Source organism: Amphibalanus amphitrite, unplaced genomic scaffold (assembly GCF_019059575.1).
Source record: "Amphibalanus amphitrite isolate SeventyFive unplaced genomic scaffold, NRLGWU_Aamphi_draft 000187F_arrow, whole genome shotgun sequence".
NCBI lineage: Eukaryota > Metazoa > Arthropoda > Thecostraca > Balanomorpha > Balanidae > Amphibalanus > Amphibalanus amphitrite.
This window is the reverse complement of record NW_024881682.1, coordinates 687501-701276: the sequence shown is the minus strand read 5'-3', so window position 1 is coordinate 701276 and position 13776 is coordinate 687501. Positions and strand designations below refer to the sequence as shown.

The 13776-nt window shown below is 51.6% G+C and overlaps 1 protein-coding gene across 4 annotated transcripts in view; it reads right to left on the bottom strand.

The window, feature by feature from the left end:
- Positions 1–9156: 9156 nt before the first annotated feature.
- LOC122384348 (receptor expression-enhancing protein 2-like) overlaps positions 9157–13776 on the bottom strand; it is a 23686-nt gene continuing 19066 nt past the window's right edge. For all 4 annotated transcript variants that reach the window (XM_043371684.1, XM_043371681.1, XM_043371683.1 and 1 more), the window contains exons 2-3: positions 12074–12529; positions 9157–10817 (exon numbers count right to left, since the gene is read on the bottom strand). In XM_043371684.1, the coding sequence (XP_043227619.1) occupies positions 10188–10817; positions 12074–12466 (1023 nt within the window). In that variant the 5' untranslated portion in view covers positions 12467–12529 and the 3' untranslated portion in view covers positions 9157–10187. The remainder of the gene's footprint in view (positions 10818–12073; positions 12530–13776) is intronic.

Sequence of the window (13776 nt, the reverse complement as noted above, 5' to 3'; positions counted from 1 at the left end):
TATGCAGATTGTAATGTGCATCAGGTTCTCAGTGTCTGGCAAATGAAACATGTTATCATTCCATTGCTACTGGAGGAGAAAGCTTGGATCACTAAATCCACTTTATGTTGATTTTGATTTTTGATGTTAATCATCATCACTGTATTTCTTGAAAAAAGGATTGTAGTAAAATTGTCAATGTGACAATCCATGCAACGATGTGATCATATTATGTGTTCATAGTCATTCGTGATAGTCATTATTGGTCCAATATACAATAGCAAAGCTCTCAGTCTCAGCGTTTCTTCCTGTGGATGGCCGGCAGTGACTCAGAGCTTAGAAGTATTAGTTTTCTTCACAGGGCTGGGATAAAAAGTACTGAGGGTTATCTTCCACCAAGGAACTCTACTTTGACATGGTATGAGATGTAGGCACAAGTAGGTAGGTGCTCAGTTCCTATAGTCAGTAGTTGTGCATGTTTAGTCGGGTTAGCTTAGATTAGATTGTTAGTTTTTTAATTTGCTAAATGTCCATAAAAATATGACCTGAGCAATGAGCATACCTGAACCTGACTAACCTGACAGCTGACCTAACCCCAATCATCACACGACACACATATTTGCAGCCTACCTAAGACCTGCATGGCAGTAGCACCCAGTTATAGGTAGGTACTCACCCTAACTCAATCTTACCTGCTAACCTTCAACTTGCCAAAAGTTAGCTCACATTGCCAAGCTGCGTCCAGGGAAACAGTCAACTGAGGAACTGGCTCATTGGGTGGCTGGTGTGAGTCCGTGCATTTAAAGTGTTTCTTCTCTGAAGCTGCTCTGCACTGCTGTATGTCATGTTAGATGCTCAGAAAATGTGGGAAATGATTACTAAGCTACTTTAGTGCTTTTACTTTAGTGCTTTGTTAATGCTCGAGACATGAACAAGTACAGATCCTGCAGGGTACAGCTATGAGTTAGGTGCTAGGTGAGTATGTTATGTGAATGTGCTGTTCCCTGTTTGACTGTAAGTATACAAACAAGCACAGGGTCACAGTTATATTCAATCTCCACATAAACATACAACAAAAACTGCCATATAGCCTAACTCCGAACACACCACAGATAACTTAAGCCTTTGCAGGCACAAAAATGTTTTGATTAGCAGGACAGGTTTACAATATCTCCTCTGTCCTTGGGGGATCTTGCTGCCAAGTTGAGGTATGAATTATGATGACTGAACTTCAGGATTGATCAACCTTTTCTTAGCCACTGCTTATATACGAGAAAGACCAAATGCTTGTTTGTTTTGATTTACAGGACATGTATACAATATATCCTCTGTCCTTGGGGGATCTTGCTGCCAAGTTGAGGTACGATGACTGAACTTCAGGATTGATCAACCTTTTCTTAGCCACTGCTTATAAACGAGAAAGACCACATGCTTGTTTGTAAACTGCGTTGAAAATTTAATGATCCACCTTCAGTTCTGACATGAAGGCACAAATGAAATAGGTATATAGGTATAGGTATATAGATAATGGACTTGGGGTAGCAGTATGCTATTTGTTGTCCATGTCATTGTTGGCAAGGAAACATGTCAGGGTACTCATTGAGGTTGGAGGTCACAGGTCACAGTTGGCTTTGAGCTGGAGGTGCTTGTCTAGCTTAGCTTTAAATGTAGCAGTGGTGTCAGCAGACACAACATCATCTGGTAGCTTGTTCCAGTCATTAGCCACCCTCTGTGAGAAGAACCTTTGTCTGGCTTGATGGACTGACTGCTCCTTGTGTAATTTCATATGGTGACCTCTTGTGTTTGTCGTCCTCAGTTTGAAAAACTTCTCTCTCCTCACATTGAGCTTCCCTGACATGATTTTATACGTCTCAATCAAGTCGCCTCTTTTTATCCTGTCTTTAATAGATACGGTCTTCAGGACTTTTAGTCTTTCTTGGTATGGCCTGTGCTTTAACCCCCTCACCAATCTTGTAGCTCTGCGCTGGATGTTTTCGAGGAGACTGATATCTTGAACAGCTTGGGGACCCACAGCTTGTATACAGTAGTCCAGGTGTGGTCTCACATATGAGTTGAAGAGGCTGGTGAAGTTTGTTGCTGTGATTTGGTCAAAGGACCTCTTTATCATTCGGAGAGCTACCATTGCTTTGCTCGCAGCTCTTTGACAGTGACTAGTAGGTCGAAGGTCGTTTGTTATAGTCACCCCCAGGTCTCGCTCCTTATCTGTGACTTCTAGTTTGACTCCTCTAATACTGTAAGATCTTTTTGGGTTTTGTGGTCCACAGTGCATCACTTTACACTTTTGGGGGTTGAATTCAAGAAGCCATTGTTCAGTCCATTGCGAGAGTCTATCTAGGTCTGCCTGAAGTTGTTCTGAGTCCTCTGAATTTCTGACCTTACGATAAATCTTCATGTCATCTGCAAACAGTTTTGCGTCGCACTGGACCAATGTGGGCAATTCATTGACATATATCACAAACAGGATGGGTCCCAATACTGATCCCTGCGGAACTCCGCTGGTCACAGCCTCTTCTCTAGATTCTTGGTCATGAACTACTACCTTCTGAGTCCTGTCCTGAAGAAAGTCTGTGATCCATTGAAGCACTCCTGCTTTGACACCATAGGCAGCCAGCTTCTTAACAAGTCTTCGGTGGGGCACAGAGTCAAAGGCCTTTTTAAAGTCACAATAGATGATGTCCAGTCCAGTGCTGCTGTCCAGTATGTGTGTCCAATCCTCCAGAGCCTCTAGAAGATTGGTCAGACATGATTTTCTGGGTACAAAGCCATGCTGTTCTTTGCAGATGAGATCTTTCTCTAATAGATGATTGAGCAGGTGCCTTTTGATAATTCTTTCCATGACCTTACATGCATGACTAGTCAGACTCACAGGCCTGTAGTTACTTGCCAAATAGTTCCCTCTCCTTTTGGAATACACAAAGCAAAATACTTAATAAATTTTAGTGGATGGACAAGAGCAATTAGCATAGCTTTCCCTCAAGTTAACTTCTGGCACTGTTGATGAATTACACTGACGCTTATTCGCTTCATATTTTGTAACAAACGCGCTAAAACTGCAATATAACAGCACTATATGCTTCTTGATAAAATGCAATAGTATTAAAAATTTAGCCCTGATGGCATTCGTTCTTGGTGGAAACGTAATTACAAAATATTTTGTAGTAACTATTAAATTCCGGCCGAAAACAGTGCACGTTTTAAAAAAGAGTCACTCCAATGACGGTCCATTCTATTTATATACACTGTGGTCCATTCTTGCGGTCCTGAAATCGCCACTATTTCCGGCCTCTCCAACGCAACTCGTTGTCCAGACGTAAATATGCTGCAGAGATGCTACCTGAGCGGTACTTAGGTAAATGGGGCACGTGCTAATTACTGAACAGTGCTAATTAGTTTAGGTGCCATCCTATTGTTACTAACGGGCATTTAAGATGATTTGGTCATCGTTCTAATACATGTTTCACGAACGAGGAGTTTCTTCATGACCAAATCATCTTAAAAATGTAAACTTTTAGTAAAAGCCGGCTATTGATTCTTATGAGACAAAATGGTGATCGTGACCTGCTCAGTGCCGTCATGCGAATTTCGTAGTGACGATGTATCGGAAGCCCTAGCCATCGCCATCCTCACCAATCATGGCCTAGCTCACCAATCCAGATCGGAGACTGCTCGCGCGCCCGTCAGACAAGGACCAAAGCTCGAGCGCCCGAGAGTGGATGTTGGCGTCACCACCGAAGAATGGAACGTGTTTGTTCGGCGGTGGGATGTCTTCCGGACAGGGTCTGGGATAGATGACGCATCAGCGCCATCGCAACTCTTCCAATGTGCCAGTACCGAGCTTGGCGACAGCATGCTGAAAGCAAATGCTTCAGTCGTGAATGGGTCGCTGTCCGATGTGCTCGAGTGCATGCGGTGTCTAGCAGTGATCCCTGTCGCTCTTGGAGTCTTGCGCTCAGAACTGCTGCAACTGCGACAGGAGCGCGACGAACCTTTCAGATCGTTCGCTGCGAAGGTACGCGGTAAGGCTGAAACGTGTAACTTCAAGGCTGACTGCAAATGCGAGCGTCAGGTGGACTATACCGATCACGTGATCCGGGACGTCCTTCTGAACGGAATATCGGACTGCGACATTCGGCGCGAGGTGATAGGCGATCGCACAATTCACTCAATGGCCGTAAATGACGTCATCGCGCTGGTGGAAACCAAAGAAATGGCCCGCAACGCTCTTCCCCCGTCGATGTCAGCGGTATCGACCCTCCGACGGCAGCGCAGTCCCCCAGGGCCTCAGGTGTCGACACCTGTCCCATCTGCTGCAGATCGGACGAGACAGGTCAACTGTCCAGACTGCAACAAACGCTATTGCGTGTTCACTGAAGGCCCTCGTGGGTGGAACGCAAAACCTCACCCTCGTTGTTTGGATTGTTTCCGTGCAAAACGTCGAGATAAACGCTCACCGACGGCCCAGCCTCAGACTGAGCTTGCCGCACAGACGGTAGAGACCGACACGGTCTCTCAGATGACCACTGAAGAAGCCTGCTCAGTGGGCCGGGAAGCACAAAAAACAGGACGGAAGAAACCTTCACACCGGAAGAACACTGTCAATAGCGTCGTCCTGGACCACCATATCTTTAACAAAGGAGAATGGAAGAAAGCACGTTTCCGTGACCACCCCCGGGTCAACATAACGATCTCTGCTGACATGTCCGCCAAGCACCGACCTCGGGCTCCCCCGGATCCATCGGTCCGGGCTCAGGTATCTGCAGTAGCAGACACAGGTGCGCAGTCTGACTTGTGGTCTCTTAAAGAGTACTTGGCCCACGGGTTCTCTCGGGACAGTCTGTTCCGTGTCAAGCTCGGCATGTCCGCGGCCAACAGATCGCCTATCCCGATAGAGGGTGCGTTCTTCGCAAGGATAACTAGCCACACCTCTGGGGGAGAAGTCACCACCTGCCGCTCGATGATTTACGTCAGCAACGCTGTACATTCAATGTATCTCTCATATGAGACCATGCTAGAGCTTGGCATGCTGTCGGCGGACTTTCCTGCCGGGGGTGCTAAGTCAAAAGCCAGTGCAGAAAGAGGGACACTGGGCACTGAAAAGCAGGGCCTAGCCGCGCCGGACAGAGAGGACGGCATCTCAACTCCATCCCCCAGCACATTACGCTCGGTCAATGGTGGATGCAACGTGACAGAGACGGTCGGAGAAGCGCCCTGCTCGTGCCCACTACGTACGTCAGTACCGCCCCGACCAACCTCCCTACCGTTCGATTGCACACCAGACAACAACGAGCGGATGGCGACCTGGTTACTGGATCGGTATAGCGCGTCCACTTTCAACACCTGTCCCCATCAGCCCATGCCATGCATGGAGGGCCCACCGCTAGAAATCCACATGGACCCAAACGCCACTCCACGGACGTGTCATACCGCGGCTAACATACCTCTGCACTGGCAGAAACAGGTCCATGAAGATCTACTCAGGGATGAAGCACTGGGTGTCATCGAACGTGTCCCCTACGGCGAACCAGTGTCATGGTGTCATCGGATGGTCATTACTCGGAAGCATGACGGATCTCCGCGACGAACGGTGGACTTGTCACCTCTGAACAAGTTCTGTCGTCGAGAAACGTTCTCTGCAGAGTCTCCGTTCCACCTAGCCAGGCGTGTCCCCGGTAACACGTGGAAGACAGTGACAGACGCATGGAATGGCTATCATAGCGTCCCACTTCGAGAGACCGATCGCCACCTCACCACGTTCATAACGCCGTTCGGCAGGTGGCGCTACACCCGTGCACCTCAGGGTTTCCTCTCGTCTGGAGATGGATACAACCGCCGTTTCGATGCAGTGTTGTCAACGTTCCAACGGAAGGAACGATGTGTCGATGACACCATCCACTACGATTCCAACCTGGAGGAGCACTGGTGGAGAACGATCGACTTCCTCACTCGTGTGGGAAAAGCTGGCATAGTCCTCAACCCAGAGAAGTTTCAGTTCGCCAAGCGGTCAGCTGACTTTGCAGGCTTCCACATCTCTGAAACGGACATCGAACCGCTACCAAAGTACCTCGATGCTATCCGGGACTTCCCAGCGCCAACGTCAACCACTGACGTAAGAAGCTGGTTTGGTCTCGTGAACCAGGTAGCCAACTATGCGCAGCTGCGCGATGCCCTTGCATTGTTCAAGCCATTCCTCAGCCCACGCCACAAGTTTGTGTGGTCTCCGGAACTGGAAGAGGCGTTCCAAAAATCAAAAACAGTCATAGTTGATGCGATCAGACACGGCGTCAAGATCTTCGACGTGACAAAGAAGACGTGCCTGCGTCCTGATTGGTCCTGCCGAGGGATTGGGTACTTTCTCCTCCAGCAGCACTGCAGTTGTCGGTCAGACTCGCCCGACTGCTGTCCGAATGGCTGGAGAATCACCCTGGCTGGCTCCAGATTTCTGACGTCCGCCGAGCAGCGGTACGCACCCGTCGAAGGGGAAGCACTCGCCGTCGCTTGGGGTTTGGAACAAAGCAGGTTCTTCACCCAAGGCTGCGATGACTTAGTCGTCGCTACAGATCATAAGCCCCTGATCAAAATCTTCGGAGACAGGACCCTTGACGAGATCACGAACAGCCGACTGTTTCGGTTGAAACAGCGCACTCTGCCATGGCGATTTAAGATCATGCACCTGCCAGGAAAATCAAATCATGCTGCCGACGCTGCCTCCAGGAACCCAACTGCGTCTCAATCTACGAGTGGCTCAGAACTCAGCGCACAGGATCTGGTGGAAGTCGCATTGACTGAAGCAATTCGTCACGAAGCTCGCGACATGGCGCTCCCCTGGTCGCTCATCGCAGAAGAGACGACCAAGGACGCTTCCTGGCGTCATCTCCTCGACATGATCGAGAGCGGACATTGGATCGACCGTGTACAAGATCCCACAGTAGCCCAGCTCCATCATCTCTTCGACTCCCTCTACGTGGAAGACGGCGTCATCCTCTACCAGGACCGAGTTGTCGTCCCCCCAGCTCTGCGCCATCGTGTATTGGCCAACCTCCATTCTGCTCACCAGGGCATATCAATGATGGAGCAGCGCGCGCGCACCATTGTATATTGGCCAGGCATGTGCAAAGATATCCGGGAGACCCGCGATCGCTGCACCGACTGCAACCGTAACTCACCGTCGCAGGCTGACACGCCACCCATCCCATCACCGCCACCATCGACACCATTCGAGGCTGTCTTCGCTGATTTCTTCGACCATGGTGGTCGTCATTACTTGGTCGTGGGCGACCGTCTTTCTGGATGGGTAGAAGTATTCGGGTCGACCTCGGGAACTGTCATGGCAGGCGCTTCTGGCCTCATCAGCCACCTCCGAGCCTTCTTCAGGACGTTCGGTGTACCGGAAGAGATCTCTACGGACGGTGGCCCAGAATTCACGGCAAGCTCAACCAAGGAGTTTTTCAGCACCTGGGGTGTTCGGCATCGTGTTTCGTCGGCCTACTTCCCCGTATCAAACGGCAGAGCTGAAGTCGCGGTCAAGACGGCAAAACGCCTTCTCATGTCAAATACTGGTCCCAACGGCTCTCTCAACCAGGACAGTTTTCTCCGTGCAATGCTGCAGCTGAGAAATACCCCTGACCCGGACTGCAACGTCTCGCCGGCACAAATAGTCTTTGGTCGGCCCCTGCGTGATGCTTTCTCATTCGTCAATCGACTTGAGAAGTTCTCCAACCCGAACATCCGCCCCATCTGGCGAGATGCTTGGGCAGCAAAGGAGGACGCACTGCGAGCACGCATGACACGCACAACCGAAGAGATGACCAAGGGATCCCGCCCGCTCCGTCCTCTCTTAGTCGGCGAACATGTCTTCATTCAAAATCAGCATGGCTCCCACCCAAACAAATGGGATCGCTCAGGCGTCGTCATGGAAGCCCTGGGGCATGACCAGTACTGCGTGAAGGTGGACGGCACGGGTCGCATCACGAACAGAAATCGTCGATTCCTAAGGGCATTCCAACCGGCGACACTCAGTATCGGACCTCGTGCCCCGGTGACTGGACGCAGACTGGAGGCGCCCAGCAGCCTGTCGACGCCAGTCATCCACCCTCCCGACTCACCCGAGACACGAAGGGTACAGTATGAGCCAGAACGTCACACCCAGGACACGCAACTGGCTCCGACTTTGAGCCCATGCTCAGGTCCAGTGGTAACGGATGCACAGCGTCCACCAGGGAATGCTGAACTCCCACCAGCTGACACCGTTCGGATCCCACCGGGACCACGGCGCTCCGCACGCAAGTTCAAGCCCGCGAAGTTCTACGAGCCTGAGACAGGATGCTGGAGGGAGCGCACCGGGTAGCTGCTACCTTGGGAGCTGCTACAGTTTGGTTAAATCGTTCAGGCTGTTAAGTTCGTTCATTACCAAGCCACTTTTGACTTGACACTAACGAACTGGGGGGGATGCAGAGATGCTACCTGAGCGGTACTTAGGGTAAATGGGGCACGTGCTAATTACTGAACAGTGCTAATTAGTTTAGGTGCCATCCTATTGTTACTAACGGGCATTTAAGATGATTTGGTCATCGTTCTAATACATGTTTCACGAACGAGGAGTTTCTTCATATGCTGCTGGCGAATCGATCCCATAAGAATCCTCTATCAAATTAGAATAGTATCTAGGATGAGTCTGTGCAATGATAGAAACAGCTTCGGCTGCAATTACAATCAAATGTTGTTGGCGTACTGCGTAGCTGGATTTTGTTTTTTTGTTTTTGGTGATTAGGCCAGGATGTCTTGTCCAAGGTCCAAGGACCAACATTAGCCAACATTTCGGTATGTTCCGTTCCAGAATGTTCAGCTCTTTCCTGCATATACAATTTTATAAACTAGACAACCACAGAATCTTCGGAAGTCTCTGCAGTCTGAATGATATTGAACTAATGGCCAGGATTATTTTCAGGCAATCACAACACTTCACCGACTCACCATTCCTCGCATATGTGAAGCGTATGACGTATCTACTACGTGTAACCTACCATTGTCATTCTCATTCATATCAGCATGCCACAGCGTCATACCTCTCGGGCGTGACTCACATCGCCTCGGCCACGCCACTACAAGCAAGCCAAGCCAGTTATAGAGAAAAATCTGAGCGAACTAAAAACAGGCCAGTCACAAAATGATAATGGTTTATTGTTCACAAATACATTATGTTAGTTGACATGTACGGTATCACGGTGGGGGGCGGCTGGCGGCCGGCGGGCGCTGTATCGCCGCCCCCAGCCGCCGCCGGCGCCCCTGTGGGGTACGATCCCGAGTGGATGTCTTGTATCCTCGTGACCGGTGGTAAAATAACACACGTCCCAGCCAGCACTAGCACACACACACGGGTCACACGGGTCACAAAGCCTCGTTAGTCGCAAATATCAGGAATTTATTGGCTAAAGGACGGGACGGAAAAGTGGGGGTGAGCAAACATACTTCACGGGGTAAGCGTTATCGTTTGCGTAAAAAACATGCACACAAACCGACACGCGTGGCAAAAAATGAACGGCGGCGCGCGGCATGTTTAAGCTACGACAAACCGAGTCGGTCGTGGCGACACGACATGCTCCCGACGCGGCCCTGTGCGCCCCGTCTGTGCCACACGTTCTCACCGGAGAACGGGGGACAGCCGGGCGGCACAGCCCAGAGAACGTTCTAAATGAGATCACAGTAGTCTCTCCAAACGGTCAACACGCAGAACGTAGAACGGTGCATAGTTTCGGTAAAAAATCCCACGGAACAGAAGTTCGGGCGGCGAATTTTCGGTAAAAAGCAGATCGAGGGAAGCTCGCTGGGGCGAAAGATCTCCCGTAAATCGTCCACACCACTCTCCGTTCGGAATATCGTCGTGGAATCTCGAGTAAATGTGCGGCCGCCACGGATCCCGTGCAGACAGGCGCCAAGACAGCCGATCCGCACTCGCTACTGTGCACCGGCCTGTGGTAGCCGGCTGGTACGAGCCCGAGGGAGGTCCCCTAGAGCACAGTGACTGGTGGATGACCCGCAGGTCTGCGAGCCCCAAACTCATCCCATGGAGCACCCTCAACACATCCCTTACTCATTTTCACTAACCATGATCTTTTCCCACCTGACTGGCGTCCTTCGTTTACCCACTGCACGTCCGGCCACCCAACCTCACCCTCGTTACCCGCACTGGCTCAGTCATACTTGGGAATGGGTTTTCGCGTGGAGGCGCGCCGTCGGGGCAGCGTGGCGTACCCGGAGACGTCGGTGGTCGCTGACGACTTGACCCGGGTGGAGGCTCGCTGCCCGTGCAGGGGCGGTCGGGCGCGCGCTGCGCGGCTGCCGCCGGAGCGCCGACCGGCCAGCGCTGCGTCATCGTCCTCCCGGGTGACGGCGTCGTAGAACGGCTCGCCGGAGTTGTACCCGGAGCTGATATCCTCCATCGACTGCGCCTGCTCCCAGGCCGGCGGCGGCGGACGGTCCGCCTCGTCACTCTCCTCGCGCTCGGCCGAGCGCGGTTTGCGCGTGGCGCGCGCGCGCGGCACCGCCGGCTTGGTGGCGGCGCGGCGCGGTCGGCGCTTGGGTTCGGCGGCCGCCTCGGCGGCGCCAGCCGACGGACCGGCCATCGGGAAGGTGACGGGCTCGGCGTCGGAGTCCAGCTCCTCCGTCACGTCAACGATCTGCGGCAGCCGCTTCACGCGGTTAGAGTTGAAGTCGCCGGCGTCCGGGCCGCCGGCCAGGTCGGCCACGTCATTGACGCTGTAGCTGCGCCTGAGGTGGTCGACGATGCCGCCGCCGCCGCGGATCGCCGTCTGCATGATCATCTGTCGGAGAGGTAATGTCAGGTCAGAACAGGTCGCGTAATTACAGGTCACAGCGCCGCAACGCGCCAGGTTAGACTGACTGAAGAGTGCATATGAAACGCAAGGGAATCGACAGTTAGAGTAGTCACTAGACAGGCCATGATTGACAGATGTTATGACGGGAGTAGACAGCTACAGGTCACCGTAAACCATAGTAAACAAAGCCGCACAACACAAGGAACTACGGCCAGAGGAATACATCACTTGGATTAGTTCAAAAGGTGTAGTTTGAGGAATTTGAACATAGCTGCTGTAAATTTGAGCAGCTACTGAGTCAAGAATTCTATGAAAATGTTGCCATGCAGCGGAAACTGCTGACAAGGATGCCACCAACAGACTAGCTCACATGACAGTTTTCTGACCAAGCCAGCCCAACAAAACGTCAGGCATGCCAATCCGACGCTAACCCACGCTTCCGCGTCCCCATTTGATTTCACCCTTATGGCCCATCAACATTCTCCGCCAGTTTACATCCCATGTGAATCAGGTAAGCACACACGCTGCGAGCGCCGCTATATCGCGCGTGTTTATGTAAATCTGTCCGGCGGGCGCGGCGGCCGCACGCAGCTAGGAATAGACCTGTGCCGTGCAGGTGCTCCGTCCGATGGAGCGGGAGAGCGCTGCGGGCCGGTCCTCCCCGAGTCTCGCACATACCGGCAGTAGGAAGGGAGGGTGGGGATGACAGATGGCTACAGCGCTAGGTTCAGGAGTCCGGGAGTCTGGTATTGACAAACGTGGGAGATGTTAGGCATCGGCCAACATGGTCCAGATTTGAGACAACAGTCATCGGCGGCAGGTCGGAAAGGGAAGACAGCTCGACATTTCTGTGTGGTTGAGAGCTCTTTAGGTGAGACCAAGGTGAGACAACATCGGTGGAACTCGATAAGTTTAACATCACATTCGATACAGAAGTTTCGGATAAGGAACATCACACCATAACTAAATGTTAATATTTTTCATGCATTTTGTAAATATTTTGAGAGGCGGTCTTAGATCAAAGGTTAAGGTTTGCAAAAGCACCTCAACATGCACGAAGAAGTCAGCTGCTCTAATGTGATCGTCCCTTAGCTACATTACTAACGTATCAGTAAGCACTCAGCAGCTTGTCACTGTCAGTACAATAACCATTGGCGGAGGAAAGCAAAACTAATCAAACTTGTTCAAAAACCGCTCATTATATAACTTAATCTAACACCCGCCTGAAGCGCCGATCTCACCTGGGTGGCCATGTTGACTCCCCGCACACCCAGCGTCATGACGGTCGAGTAGCTCTTCTTACTGGCGCGCTCAATGTACTGGTCGATCTCATTCTCATTCCTCTCCAGCCAGGGGTGCACAAACTTCTTGTAGAGAATCGAGGACCCCCGTGTGACCGGCGAGAGCAGCCATATAACCAGCAGGATCTTGATCTCATAGTAGAAGGGAAACCACACCAGGAACAAGTCTGTCACCGTCTCCAGGCATGTGAAGAAGGCGAACACGATCCAGTACATCATCCATTTGACGTACTCCTTGATGTTCTTGGTCCTGACGGCCTTGTACGAGGCGAAGGCGGGGTAGAGTGTGCCGAAGACGAGGATCACCAGTCGGGAGAACATCTGAGAGAGCATGGTGACTCAGGGCGGCCGCGGGCGGCTCCCGGCCGGCCCTCACCGCGTCGGAGCCTCCTCCACCTGACGGGCACAGGGTGGCGTTAGTCACGGGTTCAGTGGCGTCACAGTACGGAGACTCAAAGGGGAGACACGAGGGACGTGGGTGTTACAGTTTAGTCAAACTCCTCCGCTCACTAGGCTGGGGAGCACTGGTGTCACACGGGGGTCACCTTCGTCGCATCAGATGCTGCACACGAACTCCTCACATGGTGGGCAAAACGACACAGAATGCAATTGTTTTTAATTCATTGCAACGACAGATGCACTTTCTCGTGTAAAATAAACATGAGGATGACCCATAATTTAATTGTGAACCGCGACTTTAGTGCGAAAAGTTCTAAACATAATCAAATTGGTGGGGCACAACATGACGGATATGAAATGAAAACCAAGTTAATACGTGTAACAGAATAGATAACCATCAGAGCAGAAAACCATCAAATGTCAGTTGGGCTCTCATGTAAGTCAGGCTCTCGACCCTGGGAAGGCCAAAGCTGTGGCTTTGAACCCATGACCATGGTAACCTCGGCTCACCTCAGCCATGTGCAAGCCAGGTTCAGATCAGCCATGTGTAAGCCCGGTTCACATCAGTCGTATGTAAGCCCGGTTCATATCAGCCGGAGCGCGACAGAGCCCCGAACAATGCAATTTTCCCTCATAACGACACACTGCACTAGATACCGGTCGGAACTGGCCATAGTGGGAGGCACCAAGGTTACATGAGCCCGGGTCTAACAATGTCTAACAGTCCCGACGCGAGCCAACGAGTCAGCGGGTTTACCCATCAGTTTTAGGTGTCAGTGTCCTGCAGAAAACCTCACCAAGCCGCGCCGTGCAGGAGACGGAAATACATTCGGTAGCGCCTACACAAGCACACCAGTTTATTAATCACACCATTGCTGAAGTGGTCCACAATGCCGGAGTAACGCAACAGGCTCAGCTAGCGTCGACAAAGGAGGACCGGAGGACTCATCGGCGCCTTCCTTCCCGTCATTTCCGGGGTGAGGAAGGGCTTCTCTTGGCAACCGCCTCGATCACAGCCTCCCTCAGAGAGGAAGCTCGTCATCTTTTTTCGGAGTTTAACCTCTCAGACCAGCTACCCTCCTGTTAAGTAACCGATAATCCTTGTTATTCTACCCAATCAGTGTTAAAAACACATGTGATACATGTGCATCTCATGAGGCGATCAGCTGCGATCTGTAACGGAGCTCGAAGCGATGACGCAATGGGAGAGCTGGTTGAGACGGTCAAGACCACGACCGGTAGCA